This window comes from Sparus aurata, chromosome 21, assembly GCF_900880675.1.
Source record: "Sparus aurata chromosome 21, fSpaAur1.1, whole genome shotgun sequence".
NCBI lineage: Eukaryota > Metazoa > Chordata > Actinopteri > Spariformes > Sparidae > Sparus > Sparus aurata.
In genome coordinates this window covers 34,563,022-34,583,305 of record NC_044207.1, presented here as the reverse complement: position 1 = coordinate 34,583,305, position 20,284 = coordinate 34,563,022, and the positions used below count along the sequence as shown (strand labels likewise).

General features: G+C 39.7%; 1 protein-coding gene across 1 annotated transcript in view; it reads right to left on the bottom strand.

Annotated features, from left to right (window-relative positions):
- Positions 1-19,676, bottom strand: part of LOC115572851 (translation initiation factor IF-2-like) — a 28,157-nt gene extending 8,481 nt beyond the window's left edge. The window contains exons 1-3 of the mRNA XM_030403304.1: positions 19,610-19,676; positions 8,743-8,817; positions 5,968-6,962 (exon numbers count right to left, since the gene is read on the bottom strand). Coding sequence (XP_030259164.1) covers positions 5,968-6,962; positions 8,743-8,817; positions 19,610-19,634 — 1,095 coding nt within the window. The 5' untranslated portion in view covers positions 19,635-19,676. The remainder of the gene's footprint in view (positions 1-5,967; positions 6,963-8,742; positions 8,818-19,609) is intronic.
- Positions 19,677-20,284: the final 608 nt, after the last annotated feature.

The window sequence follows — 20,284 nt, the reverse complement described above, 5'->3', positions numbered from 1 at the left end:
TTTTTCATATCACACATTAACATGTACATAATATGCTGAGCTGAAGGCAAGTGTAAAGGACACCACAGTAAGAAGGTGTTCAGTGGTTGATAGAGGGACTGACCCACTCGGTCTGTATTTTAAGAGGTGGTGGGAACCACATCCAGCACTGGACTGCTCACTGACATAACAGGTGATTTCCTGGTGGGCAGATACACCATGGGGCCAATATAATCTTAATCGAGTATAATTTTGAAAAGCTGACGTATATTTTGTTCATGACTGGCCCTTTAAGCAGGAGCAATGAACCAACGGTTCTATCATGACACTAAAATGGCTCAATCACATGTTTGCTCAGGGATGAGACAGGTTCACACAACAATATAAAGAACTAGACTTAATTCACAAAAACTAAGTCAAGTCTTTCCTCAGTGTGAGGCAAACAAGTCTCAGGTCCTCAAATGTGTGATTAGAGTCTGACTCAAGTCCCCACCTGTATGTTTTGACCTTCAGCAGGGCTTTTAAATAAATCAGCACTAAGATAAAGTGTTGTTACTTTGATTTTCACAGAAATTAAAAATTGTTGTTGTTGATATGTAGCCAAACAAGAAAGTGTTGTACTGAGGGCTTCCTGTTGCAGCCTGGAATAGCTCAAATGCAGTGAAGTCAATGATTATGTTTTTCTATTCCCACATCAACATATTAACGTAAATTAATATAACAAAAACAGAAATTAATAAATCAAACACACAAAAGAGAAAACATTTATATTTAAGAGGAGGTGAAGACTGAATACAGTTCTTTGGTTCACTGGGTGTTTCCCCAGAGGGTCATTACACGACGGAGACTGATATAATCTCAATAAAATTATAAATCATGTAGTAAACAACCTGCCCGTAAAACAGGTGCAGAGGCTCATCGGTTCATTCTCTAACATGATGCTATAGTCTGGTCCAATCACATTTATACTCTAAGGTTAACACTTTGTTGAGCAGATGAAGACAAACTTTCTCTTGGTCAGAAAAAGACAAAAACACCAGTAGAGTGAATTGTGGGGAAAGTTATCAGTCCTGACACTGCAGGAACCTCTGGTTATTCTAACATAACATCCATTTTTAAATCACTAATTGTTGTAAAAGCCAGTCAAACATTTTTTAAGAGCCATTCTCATTGTAGAGAATTAAAGTCCTCCACAAAACTACTGTAACATCAGGTATACTGACAATCATTACAAACAATGATACAAGTCAAAAGTAATGATTCATTTCACTTTTATTGAATAGATAATTACAATATAAATGAAATGCAGTGATTTGTTTGAAGGCAGAGACTTGCTCATTTATTCAACATTCAACAGAGTCAACATTTCTACTTAAATCTGCAGTCAGGGGCCAAACAGGAATACTGGCTTAAAAACAAATTTTAACACATTTTTTCAAACATCACCAGACATCCAATAGAATGACACCCTTCAGTCCTCAGGCCTTCATATCTGTCACCTGTACTGTTACAGGTGATACCTGTTTGAGGCGCCATCTTGTGCTCAAATTAAAACATCAATCCAGTCAAAAGAACAAACCAAAAATCAAATTCATTATGATTTGCAAATTGTCTTAATGTTAAACAAAAATTTGAAGATGATTTTAAAAGCCTTTTAATGGTAGATTTAATTAACAATATATTTTAGTTTATCCTCAGTTCATTTCAGCTGCATCATTCACATGTTACAGTCACTTCTGGCCAGTGGAGGGAGCTACTGTACAATATCTGTTCTCATGCAGGAGTTCAGCTTTGTGCATCCATGAGAACAGCTAAAGTGTCACAGTTATATAAAATTAGATCAAATTAAATAAATTAAACAATCTTGTGTGTTACATCTGACAACAAGTAACATTAAAATGCAAAACTAAAATCAATCTTTGAAAAGAATTACTCATTTATTATCAGCTTCATTCATTATCAGCTTTATTTCATGATCACCTTATCACTTTCATGACAATTTGTAGCACTATTCAAAATTAATTGATCTTACCAACATGTGTGAAAATGTTTATTTATTATTTATTTGACATTATTAATCAAGGGACAATAAATCACACACAAGTTGTTAGATGCTAAATCACACATTGTACATAAAATCAAAACATGTATTTCAGTTATGATTCTTGATTGAGCAGGTGTCAGGTGACTAAATGACATCATACAACAAACCAACACATTAAATCATCAATAAAATCAAAGCAAACAGAAAAACAACTTCGCAGAAGAATTACAGAGAACTTCCAATCCAATCCATCAGCTGTTTTTTAATGTTCACAGCTAATTTCTTTCTAAGCCAGAATTACTTTGTCTGAACTTTTGCAGGAATATGTGAAGTTATTCAGTGGAAAAGATGTCGCTGCTGTTGGGACCCACAGATGAATTTGTTCATTGTGAATTTCAAAATGGACTCTGAAGTGAACTCAGGGGCCGTCCAGACGGGCGAAAACGATCTTTTTTTCCTCTGTCTTCCTCGGCATCCTTTCAAGAATATTTGTGTCCACACGGATCCACTGAAAACGACCGAAAACGCTGTAGTTCATATTCCAGGCCTCTAGGTGGTGCTTGACATTCACCAAAAATGGAGAAGAAGACACGGAGCATGCGCAGAAAGCTTGCGCACTGTTAACAAACAGACAGTAGACGGAGAAACTGAACACAACAAGAAGAAGATGAAAATGGCTACTGCAAGGAAACCAGAAGCCTTTGTGTGGACCGATAATGAGGTCGAACTGCTGCTGAGACTCACACTCAACTACAAGACGAGTACGTTGCAAGAAAGGCTCAATATCTTCTGCGGCACGAACACAAGTATGTAGTCCGCCATTGTTGTTGTTGTTGTTGTTGTTATGAGACATTGCGGGGTTCAGAGGTCAGAGCTTAGAGATCGCGGGGTGGGGCGATGGCGTCATCGTTTTGAAAAGTGTGCGGATTCGCCGTCCACAAGAAAACGGGAGGGCTTCGTTTTCGAATTTCTCCACCCTGAGACCTGGTTTCAAAAAAGTGCTTTTTCAGGCGCTGTGTTTTCAGGATCCGTGTGGACAATAGGCCAAAATGATGCAATACATGTGCGTTTTCGCAAAAGAGCGTTGTCGTCTGGACGGGGCCTCAGATTCCCAGAACTGCCCATTCTTCACACCTAGGCAGGGTGCGAACTACGGGGGAGCCAGGGGGGTCTCAGCCCCCTTTAATAAGACATGAGCTCCCCGAAAACATGATTTGTAAAATTTTGGGGGGGTCTCTAAAATGTTGGCAAAATGCAGTTTTGTCCCATGCATTTACTTTTTGTTTTGTTTTTTTGTTTTTCTGTATTGTCATAATCATGGATCATGTGTAAAATAAGGCTATTTTTAATGTATGATTTGTGCATCACTATTTCACTTTAATAAAGATGCCGGCCTGCATGCAATTCTTGTCCTCACCACTGAAGCATGGGGGCGCTATGTCTTAAACGTCACTTTAAATCAGACATCGGAAATGAAAAAAAACATTTGGACCATTTGCGCAGGAGCTGCTGGACCCACTCAATTTCGGTGCTGAATCGTATTTACTGCCATGTTTTGCAGTCATCATGTCTAAAAGAAAACAGGGAAATCTACTCGCAAATTTCGGATTTACAAAGAAATAAAAGACGAATGACTCTGAGGAGGCGAGTTCCTTGGCAGATGCTAGCTTGAGGACCGACACCACCACTGCACCTGTGTGGACTGCTGCCGGTGATGGAGATGGAGATGGAGTTTAAGAAAGCTCAGAGGCCGCTGATGATGGTGACTCCACCTGCCTCTCTGTTGTGAGGATTGGATCTCTGGTAGGCAGCATGTAACGCCCACCAATGTAATAATGTCCGAAAACGTTATAAACCACAAAGATAATAAAAATCTGCAGCAGTTAATGTAATAAACCCACAAATGTAATACATTTTCCACAAACGTAATAGCCGCTGCCTACTACAAACGTGTCCTGCCCTCTTCCAGGTCATCATGGTGGACAGGAGGTCGTCTGGCTCGGGAACCACTTGGTGATGCCTCGTCCTGCTCGGTCATCTCCTGGATCCACTCACTTTATATATAACTTGTATCAGACTTTCTGTTGATGTAACTTGTAAACTGTGATTTGTTGCTCTTTTCTGTACACTGTATCTATTGCATGTCTGTCCTGGAAGAGAGATCCTCCTCTGTGGCTCTTCCTGAGGTTTCTTCCATTGTTTTTTTTTTACCCAGTTTTTTTTTTTCCATCAACATGTGAAGTTTTTCCTCACTCGAATCAAGGGTCTAAGGACAGAGGATGTTGTTCACTGTACAGAGTGTAAAGCCCATTGAGGCAATGTGATTGTGATTTTGGGCTATATAAATAAAATTGATTTCATTTGATTTGATCAAGCTCTCAATGAAGTGAATGTCAGAATGTTTCAACTCTTGTGTCTCTTTTTGATCTCAGGCAGAGACATCAGAGAGTTCGCTTTATGAAATCAATCTACTCTCATCTGAATCTCCTCAATCTGTGCATCTCAGGTTGACTTCAAAGCAAATAAAGAGCTCTCTGTAAGTGCTCACTGAAGTCTCATCCAGACTTAAAATGTTAGCCATTTTCCTAACATGCATACCAGTGGATCTACACTCTGTGGGTGCACTATTCAGGTCTGCAATGTTCTCCTGCATGTGTAGCTCATTGTGTGTCATTGCAACGTTGTGTCATAGACCAATAAACAAACCCTTTCAATTTCCTTGAGGGAACCTCCCAAAAGGATGAATAGAGTTGTCTAAGTCTTCAAAACTGTCATGAATTAATAACAGAACAGTGGAGCCCTGATTAATGTTATGGATAACACCTGCTGTGCTTTCTGTCAACGTTTGACCAATAGGAGAAGAGCTTTTCTGACTCTCAGCCAATCAAATCCAGCTGCTTTCCCCAAGTATTAAAAACTTCACCTAGCAACACTCCTGAGTAGCTTCTGACCAGTCAGAGCTCAATTCTTCTTTTGTTGTCATTCAGGAAAGTTTAACTTTTAACTTACAGTTGAGGAGGTTTAACTTTTACAATGGATGACTTTTCGAGGCGGTAGGTTCAATCAATCAAAAAGTAAAAGATGCATTTCTCTTTGTGTTGAACACTAGAAGCATTATCCATATTTCTACAGATCTACAGACACCAGTTTGTTCGGTTGAAATTTGCTCTCTGGGTAAAGAAAGAAGATAGTTTCTCACATACACGACCACTTTATGGGTCTTTCCAGCCTCATATCAGCTTCTCTGACTGAACTTAAGATTGATTTTTTCTACAGAATGAGATGATGAACTTTATCCCCACTTCTTAAAAAAACAACCTAGTCATGGTCAGTATATGTACAAGAGGACTGATTATAGTTCCTGATCTATTTTGTTGTCATCACTTTATCTAAAACATAAATTCATAGTTGTTACACGGATTTAAATATGATTTACCAACAACACCTGGCCAGTGGAGGGAGCTACTGTACAATATCTGTGCTCATGCAGGAGTTCAGCCTAAAATCAGCCTCTGGAAAGAATTACTCATTTATTATCAGCTTTATTTCATGACCTTATCAGTGCTTTCATGACAATCTGTAGCACTATTCAACATTAACTGATTTCATCTACTGGAATTAAAATGTTAGTTTTTTTATTTATTTGACATTATAAACCAAGAGACGTTAAATCAGACAAGTTGTTAGATGCTAAATCACACAATGTACATAAAATCAAAACATGTATTTCAGTTATGATTCTTCATTGAGCAGGTGTCAGGTGACTAAATGACATCATACACAACAAACCAACACATTACATCATCAATTAAATCAAAGCAAACAGACAAAAAAACATAGCAGAAGAATTACAGAGAACTGTAGTAAGTCAATGACAGGTCTACATCTTGGAAATATTCCAATCATAACAGCCTCCATATTGCTACAGCTACAACTACAGCTACCCCTATCCCTGTCCCTGTCAGTGTCCCTGCCCCTGTCAGTGTCCCTGTCACTGCCCCTGTCACTGCCCCTGTCACTGCCCCTGTCACTGCCCCTGTCACTGCCAATGTCCCCAACCGGATCAGAAAGTCTTTTACTGCATCACTTTCCTCTGCCTTGCGTCTAGCCTTCTTTTCTTGTTCTTCTTGTTGTTTTCTACGTTTCTCTTCTTTTTCTCTTTCAAGAGCTTCTCTCAGTTGTTTCTCCTTCTCTCTGTCAGCCTTCATCTTCTTCAGTTCTTCCTCATACTTCTTCTCTATTTCCTTCTTCAGCTCCTCCTGCTCTTTGCGTCTTTGTTCTTCATTCTCTTTCAGGATTCGTTGTTTCTCCTCTTCAATCATCTTCTCTGCCTTCTGGAACATTTCAGTGGTGTAGTGTCTTCCTCCGTTCTTCTCTGTTATATCTCTGATCTTGTTCAGCAGCTCTCTGACCTGAGAACGATCCTTCAGCTCATTATTGAAGACGTGGTACTGACCGTTACATCTGGACACAAGTTCCTGCAGGTCTTTACTTTTCTTTAAGAACTCATCAATGGGTTTTCCTTTGAGCAGGTCACCATGGGTGAAGAGAACCATGCTGTATTTGTCTGCTTCCTCTCCAAAGATTTCCTGAATCTTCTGCACCGTCTCCTTCTCTTCCTCTGTGAATCTGCCCAGTCTGATGATGACCAGGAAGATGTGAGGTCCAGGAGAAGCATAAGAAATGCTCTGGGCAATATCTCGTTTGGTTTTCTCTTCATCTTCACAGGTGTCAAACAGACCTGGAGTGTCGATAACAGCAACCTGTTGTCCATCTACCTCACCATCGGCTTTAGCACATTGTTTAGTCAAAGAATCAAAGGAGAACTCAGATTCAAACTTCTCTTCCCCCAGAATAGTGTTTGCTGTGGCGCTCTTCCCAGCTCCAGTCTTCCCCACCAGCACAATCCTGATCTCCTCATTGTTGTATATGGTCGGACCTGATGGGAGGTTGAAATAATGAACAAATGTTAGTAAGTGTTTTCATAAGATTAGGGAACATGTGTGACTTTGACAGTGAGCAGTTTGGGGGACTTGATGGTTTGAAAAGTGAAGTGTTTAAAAGACAGAGTCAGAGTAGTAGATCTAAAATGGTTCTGATTGGCTACCCCTTGATGATAAAAAAACAAAAAAAACATTTATTGGCATGAAAAATAACTTAATTAAAACCCATCTCGTTCTCACTGCCATCACATCAGATACAAACTGGATAGATTGTACACACAACCACACAAAGGTTTAAGTCCTGTGTGTGACCAAGCATCAGTGATGACTACATCTTTAAATAAGTTACACAATAAAGCTAACTTACCTAAACACACAACTTACTTTAACCCTGAAAACATGATCTTCTTCTAAACTTCACTGACTGTTCTTGTCTCAACCTACACAAAGTCTACAGCTGACAGCCAACTAGCTCGTAGTTCCTGCACCTGTGTGAGAGGCAGTAACTCTCCACACCACCAGGTGGCAGTAATCTCTATTTGTCATCCAAAAAGAGAAACAGGAAGACTCAGGACAGCAGATACAATTGCTGTGTCCCAATACAGGGACCTGCATCCTTCGAAGGACCCAGCCTTTGCGGTCTTCGAAGGCGAGACATTCTGAGAGATCTTGTTAACCGCATCAGCCGTTGTTAAATCGGATGGTCTAGCCTTTGGAGCATTTCCTGGTTGCGTCACCTGATGTTTTACCCTTACGTCACAATTTCTGCCGCCCAAGCCCACGAAAATGATGATCTACGGCACGCGACATTTTCTTTTATTCCTTTTTTTCTGGTGCGCAGACTCTTGGGATGTGTGAGTCCGCGACCTCCTCCGAAGGGAGGAGGACACAACAAATTAGTTCTGAAGCAGCGTTTCCACTCCCACTAATATATCGCCAATAAAGACATAGTGAGTTGTAAATGTCTCTGGTGAAGAGGATGAGGAGAAACTGCACTAAAGAGTGAAATCATGAATACTACAGTTACAGGCTCAGTGAGCTCCCCTCTATTTTTCTGTTTCTCTTCTTGTGCACTGATTTGCTCAGCTGAGCAGCCAATCAGAGTGAGTTCTCTCACTGAGAGCTCAGTTGACCAAAAAGACACCAAACTAGTAAGAACAGTTTGTGACACATCACACAAACTGCTGCTGCCACAGACGCTCACTGGTCTCCTGGTTTGTCAGGACCTTAAGGCCTCTGAGCGAGCTGCTGTGTTTGACGAGCTGGGAGTGAGAACATGTTGATAAAAGCAACGATGCATCTCCCAAACAACTAACAGCTGTGAATAAAAAAACCTGAGTCTTACTCAGATATCTGCTGTGAATTAGGTTAATTTAACATGAAATATGAACATTACAATCCATTTAGAAAGTAAATGTAATTAAAATAGACTTTCATGATGCAAAACTTGAGACAGAAGCATCAAAATCACACTCAGCTTCCAGTTTATGAGGTCCATCTAACACTAAAGCAGTCTGACACAACAGTCCTGAAACAAATCCTCCCTTCATGAAGGTTATGAACTTTCTGTTGAAGCTGTTTCAGACTCGTTTTCTACCTAATTAAGATCAGTGACAGTAGACAGAATAACAGAAACACCTCTCTAATGCTGGAGATTTGAGAAAAGTTTTTTATGTTATTAAAGCACTGCCCCCTCTTTAACTGTTTATGAAAAAAGTGTGACTATGATTTGTAATACTAGTTAATCAATATTATGAATACATTTCATTGACTTACCATGTTTGGCACATTTGCTGGCCATAGCTGGTTTGTGGAGAGAAGAGTTGGTCTGCAGCTGAATTGAAGACGTTCCTGCAACAAAAGCTCTTTATATGAGGACTTCATGAATCAAACCACACCTATAAAACACAGCTGACGCCACACTGAACACCAGCTCCTAACATCTGCTGCAGTGGATCATAGGTTGAATCTTAATGTGTTTTCGATCCCTTTCTTTAATTTTTAAAGTCTATAATCCTGATGTCTCTTAATAAACAGTAAAGGAGAAATTTACCTTTTTTTTACTGTTACATTATTTAATGGCTTCTGATTTACTTTTCTACTGTTTAATAGTATATTCAAATGTTTTAAATGTTGGTTTTTCACAATAATATCTCAAATACAAAAAATATGAAAGGGTTGTGACTACTAACTCAGAAATTAAAAGTATTTTCTCATGGCTCTAATCCTCCGTAGGGGAAATAAATTAGAGTAACAAAAAATAACATCTCATGCATGTGCAAGTGGTATGATAAAATATATATAGCATTTTCAACAAAAGACTATACCCTCCTTATAAGTTTACTTCAATATTTCTTCCCTCACTAAGTTTTTACTTTCTTATGTTTATCACGTTAAATGTGGTTCACAGAAAAGTATGCAGCAAATCCACGCTGTCCATCAGCATTTACAGGAAACTCAACCTGTTCTTTCACAGTGCCAACAAATAAAGTGGACTAGAGTGCAGCCAGCACTTTTGAATTGCAGTTCTTAGTCTCTGTTCACAACATGATGTTACATAAAGAAATAGGAACATTGGTGGACAATGTGGCTTCTATGATAGGGATCAAATAAAAACTAAGCTGGTTTAAGAATTTCTGACTTTGTGATGCTGAACTGCAGAGGTTTGTGATTTTCTTGTTGGATGTGATCTATAATGATAACAAGTGTTTATATATGTGCAGTTGACCACTAAATGTTTAAAAATGTTGCAGAAGAGATTTAACTGTGGTAAAGTTGTTGTAAGATAACTATGAACAATTATTTTGTGAAGTCATTCAGATGTATAATGTAAATATTCAGTATTGAATAAAGAATCTAAAGGACAGTTTATGATTTTTCAGTCACATGTGCATTAAAAGAGTTATTGTCACAGTAATCATTCCTGCAGGATCATACTTGACTCCAAGAAATCCCTTATAAAGTGACAAAATCCACCATCCTTGATTAATGCAAAAGTTACATTTAACTTTCAGGTGAAGCTACCAAGAAGCAGAATGAGTTTATTTCTTTAAGGAAAAAAAAATAGTAGCCTCGTATCAATATGATGCTGAAAGTCAAACTCAGAAATGTTTAGAAAGCTTAAAATCGTGTTCAGTAGCAGCTGGACATCATGTGAACATGATATGAACTGAACTGAACTGGTGTTGTCTCCTGTAAATGCTGAAGGGCGAACAGGGTGTTGCTGGTTGTGGTTAGGAGAATGAACGATAGAGATGCAGGAGGACTGGATATTCAAGATGTGCAGGACTCTAATAATAAACTGGGACAATCAAATGTTCCAATGATTCAGCACAATCATGCAGGTTCCTGTTCCATTACAGTCTCCAGGAACCTCTGGTTATTTTAACATAACATTCATTTTTAAATCACTAATTGTTGTAAAAGTCAGTCACACATTTTTTAAGAGCCATTCTCATTGTAGAGAATTAAAGTCCTCAACAAAACTACTCTGTCTGTAACATCAGATATACTGAGAATCAGGTCTTCATATATGTCACCTGTACTGTTACAGGTGATACCTGTTTGAGGCGCCATCTTGTGCTCAAATTAAAACATCAATCCAGTCAAAAGAACAAACCAAAATTGAAATTCCATTATGATTTGCAGCAAATTGTCTTAACATTAAATAATCAACAGTTCAGGCTGACAGTCCAATGCAGGAATTAACTTGTATTTCTTGAATAAAACTTTACATTTATTTTATTTTATTTAGTTTTTACTTATTTTATTCCTACTTTCATGCTGTTTAAAGACCTGTTTTATTGGTAACATTGTGCCTTAAATGTTTGTATTTGAATCTTGTTCAATAAAGAAAAAAACAGAACAGTGGAGCCCTGATTACTGTTACTGATAACACATGCTGTGCTGTCCATCAATGTTTGGGCTGAACCAATAGGAGAAGAGCTTTTGTGACTCTCAGCCAATCAGATCCAGCTGCTTTCCCCGAGTATAAAAATCTCCACCTAGCAACACTCCTGAGTAGCTTCTGGCCAGTCAGAGCCAAATGAGTCTCTTCATCCTCAATTCTTCCTTTATGTCATTTAGACGCAGCGTCAGGAAGGATTGACTTTAAACTTACAGTTGAGGAGGTTTAACTTTTACAATGGCTGACTTTTCGAGGCGGTAGTTTCAATCAATCCAATTAGAAAAAATGCATTTCTCTTTGTGTTGAACACTAGAAGCATTATCCATGTTTCTACAGATCTACAGACACCAGTTTGTTGGGTTGAAATTTCCTCTCGGGGTAAAGAAAGGAGATAGTTTCTCATCAACACGACATGTTTCATGTCTTTCCAGCCTCATATCAGCTTCTCTGACTGAACTTAAGATTTATTTCTCCACAGAATGAGATGATGAACTTTGTCCCCCACTTCTTAAAAAACTGATGTAGTCATGGTCAGTATGTACAAGAGGACTGATTGTAGTTCCTGATGTATTTTGTTATAGTCGGTTTATATAAAACACACATTTGTAGTTGTTACATAGTTTTATTTTTAGATATGTTTAACAACATATTTTATTTTGTCCTCAGTTCATCTCAGCTGCATCATTCACATGTTACAGTCACTTCTGGCCAGTGGAGGGAGCTACTGTACAATATCTGAGCTCATGCAGGAGTTCAGCTTTGTGCATCCATGAGAACAGTTAATGTGTCACAGTTATATAAAATTAGATCAAGTTAAATAAATCAGAATCACATTCTTTGATTTCTCTAGTGCTTTTAACACCATTCAGCCACTGCTACTGGGGGAGAAGCTGCGGGTGATGGGTGTAGACGACACAATGATCTCCTGGATTACTGACTACCTGACAGGCAGGCCACAGTTTGTCCGTATGGGCAGTGTTCTGTCTGATGCGGTGGTTAGTGATACAGGAGCTCCACAGGGGACTGTACTGTCTCCTTTCCTGTTCACCTTATACACCACTGACTTTCAGTACAACACCGGGTCATGTCACCTGCAAAAGTTTTCTGACGACTCGGCTGTTGTTGGGTGTATAAGTGAGGGACAGGAGGAGGAGTACAGGGCACTGGTAGACAACTTTGTGGAGTGGACTGGACAGAATCACCTGCGGCTGAACATCAGCAAGACCAGAGAGATGGTGATAGATTTCAGGAAGAAGAGGAACACAGCTTTCCAACCTCTGTGCATTCTGGAAAAGGATGTGGAGGTGGTGGAGGATTACAAGTACCTGGGTGTTACCATCAACCACAGACTGGACTGGAGATCTAACACTGAAGCTGTTTACAAGAAGGGGATGAGCAGACTTTACTTCCTGAGGAAGCTGAGATCCTTCAACGTGTGCAGCAAGATGTTGGAGATCTTTTATCAGTCTGTGGTGGCCAGTGTACTTTTCTTTGCTGTGGTTTGTTGGGGAAGCAGCATCGGAGCCAGCGACACCAACAGACTCAACAAACTGATCAGGAAGGCTGGCTCTGTGATTGGCTGCAAACAGGACACTCTGGAGGCTGTGGTGGAGAGGAGGACACTGAAAAAACTGTTATCCATCATGGATAATCCTCTCCACCCTCTCCAACTCACACTGGTCAGACAGCGGAGCACCTTCTCTGGAAGGCTGCTTCAGCTTCGCTGTCGTAGCAACAGAAACAGGAAATCTTTCCTGCCACAATCCATCACTTTATACAACAACTCTCTCACCTCTGCCTGACAGAGAACTCTGGTCTCTCTACTGTTTTGTTGTATATATTATTGTTATAGTGTATAGCATATTTTGTTTTGTTGTATATATTATTATTGTTTATGATTTATAGCACACTGTGCCCTGTATATATAAACTATGTATATATTGGATTCTATTTATGTTATGTACAAAGTGTTTTATTTGCGGACCCACTACTGCTGTAACAAAATAATTTCCCAGTCTGGGATCCTTAAAGTAATTCTATCTATCTATCTATCTATCTATCTATCTATCTATCTATCTATCTATCTAAATTAAACAAGCTGGTGTGTAAAAATCTGTTTTCTTTTAAGGCTTCCACCTGGAATCTGACAACAAGTTACATTAAACTGCACAAGATGTCATTTAATTAACAACTAAAGTTACATTTCTAAAATCAAAGAGTTACTCATTTATTATCAGCTTCATTTCATGATCACCTTATCAATCTTTTCATGACAATCTGTAGCTCTATTCAACATTAATTGACCTCATCATCAACAGGTGTGAAAATGTTTTATTATTTATTTGACATTATGAATCAAGGGACATTAAGTCACACAATTTGTTAGGTGTTAAATCACACAATGTGCATAAAATCAAAACACGTATTTCAATTATGATTCTTGGTTGAGCAGGTGTCAGGTGAATAAATGACATCAACAAACTGACACATTAAATCATCAATAAAATCCTTTATCAATATATCTACAAATCAGACATTTGGGGCAACACTTTTATACACTGCAGATAATAATGGAGCATGAAGAATCAGCCTCAGTTGTGTTCAGACACAACAGCAGCTGGATTTTAGAAACAAATTGTCCACAAAGTCATTTGAAAGAAAAGATGTGATTAGACTCTTTGCTCAGGGATTGTTGGATTACAACAACAAGTTAGTAAATGACAGGTCTACATCTTGGAAACAAATATTTCAATCAGAGCAGCCTCCATATTGCAACAGCTACAGCTATCCCTACCCCGACTCCTATCACTGCTCCTGCTACTATTCCCAACCTGATCAGAAAGTCTTTTACTGCATCACTTTGCTCTGCCTTGCGTCTAGCCTCCTCTTCTTGCTTTTTTTGTAGATTTCTACATCCTTCCTCTAATTCTCTTTCAGCAGCTTCTCTCAGTTGTTTCTCCTTCTCTCTGTCAGCCTTTATCTTCCTCATTTCTTCCTCATACTTCTTCTTTATTTTCTTCTTCAGCTCCTCCTGCTCTTTGCGTCTTTGCTCTTCATTCTCTTTCAGGATTCGTTGTTTCTCCTCTTCAATCTTCTTCTCTGCCTTCTGGAACATTTCAGTGGTGTAGTGTCTTCCTCCGTTCTTCTCTGTTATATCTCTGATCTTGTTCAGCAGCTCTCTGACCTGAGAACGATCCTTCAGCTTATTATTGAAGACGTGGTACTGACCGTTACATCTGGACACAAGTTCCTGCAGGTCTTTACTTTTCTTTAAGAACTCCTCAATGGGTTTCCTGTCAATCTGGTCACCATGGGTGAAGAGAACCATGCTGTATTTGTCTGCTTCCTCTCCAAAGATTTGCTGAATCTTCTGCACCGTCTTCTTTTTTTCCTCTGTGAATACGCCCAGTTTGATGACAATCAGGAAGATGTTAGGTCCAGGAGAAGCATAAGAAATGCTCTGGGCAATATCTTGCACTCTTTTCTCTTTATCTATCTTGATGTCAAACACACCTGGAGTGTCGATAACAGTAACCTTCTGTCCATCCACTACAACAGAGGCCTTATCACAGTGTTTAGTCAAAGAATCAAAGGAGAACTCAGATTCAAACTTCTCTTCTCCCAGAATGGTGTTTCCTGTGGAGCTCTTCCCAGCTCCAGTCTTCCCCACCAGCACAATCCTGATCTCCTCATTGTTGTATATGTTCGGTCCTGATGGGAGGTTGAAATAATGAACAAATGTTTAGTGTTTTCATAAGATTAAGGAACATGGGCGACTTTGACAGTGAGCAGTTGTTGCTTTGACTTGATGGTTTGAAAAGTGAAGTGTTTAACCTGTTCGCACCCACCTATTTTCAGTAACTTCACCTATTTAGCATACCCAAATGGAAAAGCTGATAACACAAGAACTACAAGTCCGAGATGGATGTATGATACGCCATTTGAAAGCTGACAACCTCTAGTTTCTGTGAATGTGTTTATTTAGCATGTACCATACACACAACCAAAATGACATCAGTTCAAACATGGCTCTAAAACATTTTTTTTGTCTTCGAAAATAATAGGTCATATTTGAATAACAATAACTAGGATGTGCTTTATGTAAGGCATATGGCAATATAGCACATACCTTCCTCATCTTGTCAACTACACCTGGGTGAAATTTTAGACTTCTAGGCCTACCCTTATGGGAGTTATGGAGGTTTTAGTTTGTGGTGTCACTGGCGTCCACGAACCTCTCCAAAACGTCTCCAAATGGCCAAATTGTGCCAAATGCTTTTACTCACTTCTGTGACACTGGAAACATTACTGAAGCATTCTGGTGACTATAAAACCTTTCTCCATGATTCAAAACATAATTTATTCACACATTCATTTGATGGGTGGTTGGAGGGGTTTCCACACGCTTCTAGGTGGCCATATTGAGATATTGTCATGTGACAAGACACTACAGAATAGTTACCATTATACAAAAATGACAGACTATACTGAACTGAATTTCAAACAAGGATTGTATTATCTATCAATACACTATTACTGTATGTATAACTGTGCCAATATCAACAAAATATTAGTGTTTGCCATCAAAGTCCCAAGCACTGCGTCGTTGAAAAACAGTCTGAAAAACTGCAGTGGACTGGTTGCCACTCTGGTCTCCTGCTGTGGTCCGGGCTGTCTCACCGGCATGAAGGCAACTTGAGCAGGTTCAACGTCGTCATCCCCCACATCATGCCACTGTTGTTCCTCCGTGTGGGAGCTATGTGCTCTGGAGGATGCTCCTCTTCTGCCCCTCCCCCGGGCACGTCTGGCAGCACGGGAACGTCCAGCAGTTGGTGTAGAAGCTGCAGCTTCCCCTGAGCCAGAGGGGGCAGTGAAAGATGCAGCGGGGGAGGTAGCACTGGTGGATGCAGACGATCGTTGCCGCATCTTTCGACCACCTTCAGCAGGAGATGGGGTTTGGCGTCTGAGTGTCCTACTTTGAGGCTCCCAATCCACGTCACTGTCAGACTGTGACCTACAAAACACAATGCAATGCACAAATGTTACCAAATATAATGAAAAAATATATAAATGCATTTCAATGGGGTGTTATTTACATAGGAAACAAATAAACACGGATATGATATTATATATTACACAAAAACATCAGGGAAATAACTGTACATAAACAGAATAATTGAATTGGGGGAATATTCCCAGTGTCTGGTCAGTGAAAAAGATCTAGTTCAATTTATTTACAAGCTTGAAAAAAAAAATCTAAATAAAAGGGAATTAGAGGATAGTCTGTCCCGGGGGGTGGGGGAAGAGAGAGACACGGACGGACGGACGCTCATCGCCGTCAGCCGGGGGACGGACGCTCGTCACCGTCACGCGCGGAGTATAGCGCCGCTGACCTAGCGGTTTAGCGGTGTAGCGCCGCTGTTCCACCGTCTGGGGAGAACCCTGCTTAGGCGGGAGGCAAAAACGCTTGGGCGCCGCGCCTAAGCCGTATAATGGCAGGGAAAACCCTGACATTATAGAATAGGATTACAAGGATTACATAACTTTAGTTGAGTAGTTGAGTAGCTAGCTAGCTAGCTAGGCTTAGCAAGGCTAATTAGGCCCTGGGGCGCTAACCATTTAGCATCATTTATGACATGCTAATGTATACTGTACTGTTCACTGTAATCATAAAAAAAACCCCACCCACTAACTTTCATTCAAATTTCACTCATGGCTAAATAAATAAATAAAACATGATCAAAGATAACGTTACTCACCGATCTAAGATGTCGTCAAGTCCCTGAGCGAACATCTCCTCTCTCTCAGAGTCATACTCACTGTCTTGACTCTCATCAGATGATGCTATAGTCCATTCCTGGTCATCTTCTCGGATATATTTGGATTTCTTCCTGGCTTTCGCCATTGTAAACTCTGAAAATGCCTACGAAGAAATGTAAATGTTTGCTGCGTCTCTTCACCGTGCGTCTGCTGCGTAAAGTCCGCCCACGAGTCGCCAGACGCACGGAAACCCCTCGGCTCATAAATACCTGACCTGGGCACGCCTGCCCTCATTAGAAAGGTAAAATAATTGGCTAAAAGCCTGAGTTATTGACATGTCGATAGCCAATACGCTATTCCTATACTAAGGCAGCGAAAAACAGTAAACAAAGTATATTGGTCCTTCAAACAGGCAGCGCTCGATCTACTTCAGGGGCTCTGCTGGGGTGAAAACTGAACAGAAGAAGATCGGGACACTTTTATTTTGTAGCTAGCAAAGTGATGAAAACAAGCATACCCAACATCACCATACAGGAACTAGAAAACATTTCGGTGCGGCCGGTAAAGTATGAACTTTATATGCCGGACAAAGTTGGCAGACGGTAAACAAATGGACTTTACAGGACGATATTCACAAGCTGGAATAATTTTATGAAAAGCCATTTTGATGCTTTTGATCAGTGGATTCTTACGGACAACTGGAATATAGATAATTGAGGAATGGACACATATTACGGCTTTATGGCCGCTTCAAAGGTAGGGAGTCGCCGTGTGTTTCTTGTGTCTCACGTTTACCATGCTGGTGTATATCAATGATTTATGGTTTGGTGCTCATGATTTCTGCAAAATCAACTGGATAAATGAATTGCGGAGGTTCTCCTCTTTCTAACGACGTATAGTATGTCCATATTGATGAAAGTTGAAGCGGGATACGTCACTGCGCAGTGTAGACATACAGTCATTTATCTGAAATCGCCCGTCGGCGGGCGGGTGGGTGCGGAGAGGTTAAAAGACAGAGTCAGTGCAGTAGATCTAAAAGGGTTCTGATTGGCTACCCCTTAACGATTGATTAATCAATTTAGGAAAAAACATTTATCGTCATGAAAATCAACAGAAAATTAATTAAAAGCTGGCTCGTTCTCACTGCCATCACATCAGATACAGACTGGATGGGTTGTACACAGGAGATCCAGGTTTAAGTCCTGTGTGTGACCAAACATCAGTGATGACTACATCTTTAAATAAGTTACACAAGTAACATATCTTACCTAAACACACAACTTACTTTAACCCTGAAAACATGATCTTTTTCTGAACTTCACTAACTGTTCTTGTCTCAACCTACACAAAGTCTACAGCCGACAAGCTTGCAGCTCCTGCACCTGTGTGAGAGGAAGTAACTCTCCACACCACCAGGTGGCAGTAATCTGTATCTGTCATTCAAACAGAGAAACTGGAAGACTCAGGACAGCAGATACAATGAATTCCTTGCTGGGAAAACCAGCATAGACCAGCTTATGTTGTGTTTTGGTGCTGGTCTATGCTGTTTTTTCCAGCCGGGTTGATATGATGAAGCAGTGTTTCCACTCTCATTGATAGAGCCAACAGAGATAGAGTTGTAAATGTCACTGGTGAAGAGGTGGAGGATGAGGAGAAACTGCACTTAAGACTGAAATCATGAATACTACACTTACAGGCTCAGTGAGCTCCCCTCTCTTTTTCTGTCCCTGGTTTGGCGCTGGTTTAGCTGGTGGACCAGCATGATGAAGCTGGTCCACCAACAAGGTCCCATTAATTATACTGGCCTACCAGCATATTCTTGCTGGTGACGTTGCTGATGATGCTGGTCACCAGCATACCAGCACCAGCATGGGAAGTTCCCTGCCCATGCTGGCAGGGAACACCTATGCCTGAATCCTGTTCAATCAGCATCTTGACTTGCCACACCTGTCAGGTGGATGGCTTATTTTATTGGATTTTAACAAATGTGTGCTCAACATCTGAAAGACGAGATTATTTTTTGTACATAAAAAAGAAGAACTTTCTCAAATTGTTTACTTAAACTTGTGAGAGAAGCGGGAGCAACATACAAAGTGTTGCATTTATATTTTGTATATTTAGTATTTACAGTTTGTTTCAGGTGCCCTCAAATGACCGCAAAATCTTGCAGGTTTGAAGCTTGTGTTCAATAAACTTGGTGTTCTGTATTTGACTTTCATAGCCAACTTCACTCCTCCTCATACTCAATCTGAAATAAGTTACTGACATATTCCATGCTGGTCACCAGCATACCAGCACCAAAACACAACATATGCTGGTCTATGCTGGTTTTTCCAGCAGGGGTTTCTCTTATCAAACTCATTTGCTCCGCTGAGCAGCCAATCAGAGTGAGTTCTCTCACTGACAGCGCAGTTGGCCAAAAAGACGCCAACTAGTAAGAACGGTTTGCCATGTTTGACGAGCTGGGAGTGAGAACATTTTGATAAAAGCAACGATGCATCTCCCAAACAACTAACAGCTGTGAATAAAAAACCCTGAGTGTTACTCAGATATCTGCTGTGAATTAGGTTAATTTAACATGAAATATAAACATTACAAACTATTTAGAAAGTAAATGTAATTAAAATAGACTTTCATGATGCAAAACTTGAGACAGAATCATCAAAATCACTCTCAGCTTTCAGTTTATGAGGTCCATCTAACACTAAAGCAGTCTGACACAGCAGTCCTGAAACAAATCCTCCCTTCATGAAGGTTATAAAGTTTCTGTTGAAGCTGTTTCAGACTCATTTTCTTTCTACTCAGTTAAGATCAGTGACGGCCAACAGAATAACAGAAACACCTCTAATACTGGAGATTTGAGAAAAGTTCATTTCTGCTAATTAAGCACTGTCCCTTCTCTAACTGTTTTTGGAAAAAGTATGAATATGAATTATAATACTAGGTAATCATTATGAATACATTTCATTAACTTACCATGTTCGTCACATTTGCTGGCCATAGTTGGTTTGTGGAGAGAAGAGTTGGTCTGCAGCTGAAGTGGAGACGTAAAGTTAAACCTACCTGCAACAACAGCTCTTTATATGAGGACTTCATGCAACAAACCACACCTATAAAACACAGCTGACATCACACTCAACACCAGATCTTATCATCTGCTGCAGTGGATCATAGATTGAATCTAAATGTTTATTCGATCCCTTTCTTTAATTCTTAAAGTGTTGCAGTCTATAATCCTGATGTATCTTAATAAACAGTAAAGAGGAAATGTTGGTTTTTCTTTACTGTTGCATTATTTAATGGCTTCTGATTTACTTTTCTGCTGTTTAATAGTATGTTAAATTGTTTTAAATGTTGTTGGTTTTTTTCACAATAATATCTCATATACAAGAAAATACGGAAGAGATGTGACTTTAAACTCAGAAATTAAAAGTATTTTCTCATGGCTCTAATCCTCTATGGGGGAAATAAATTAGAGTAACAAAAAATAAAATCCCATGCACGTGCAAGTGGTATGATAAAATATGTATAGCATTTTCAACAAAAGACTATACTCTCCTTATGAGTTCACCTTCTTGATATTTATTCCCCCACTAAGTTTTTACTTTCATATGTTTATGACGTTAAATGTGGTTCACAGCAAAGTATGCA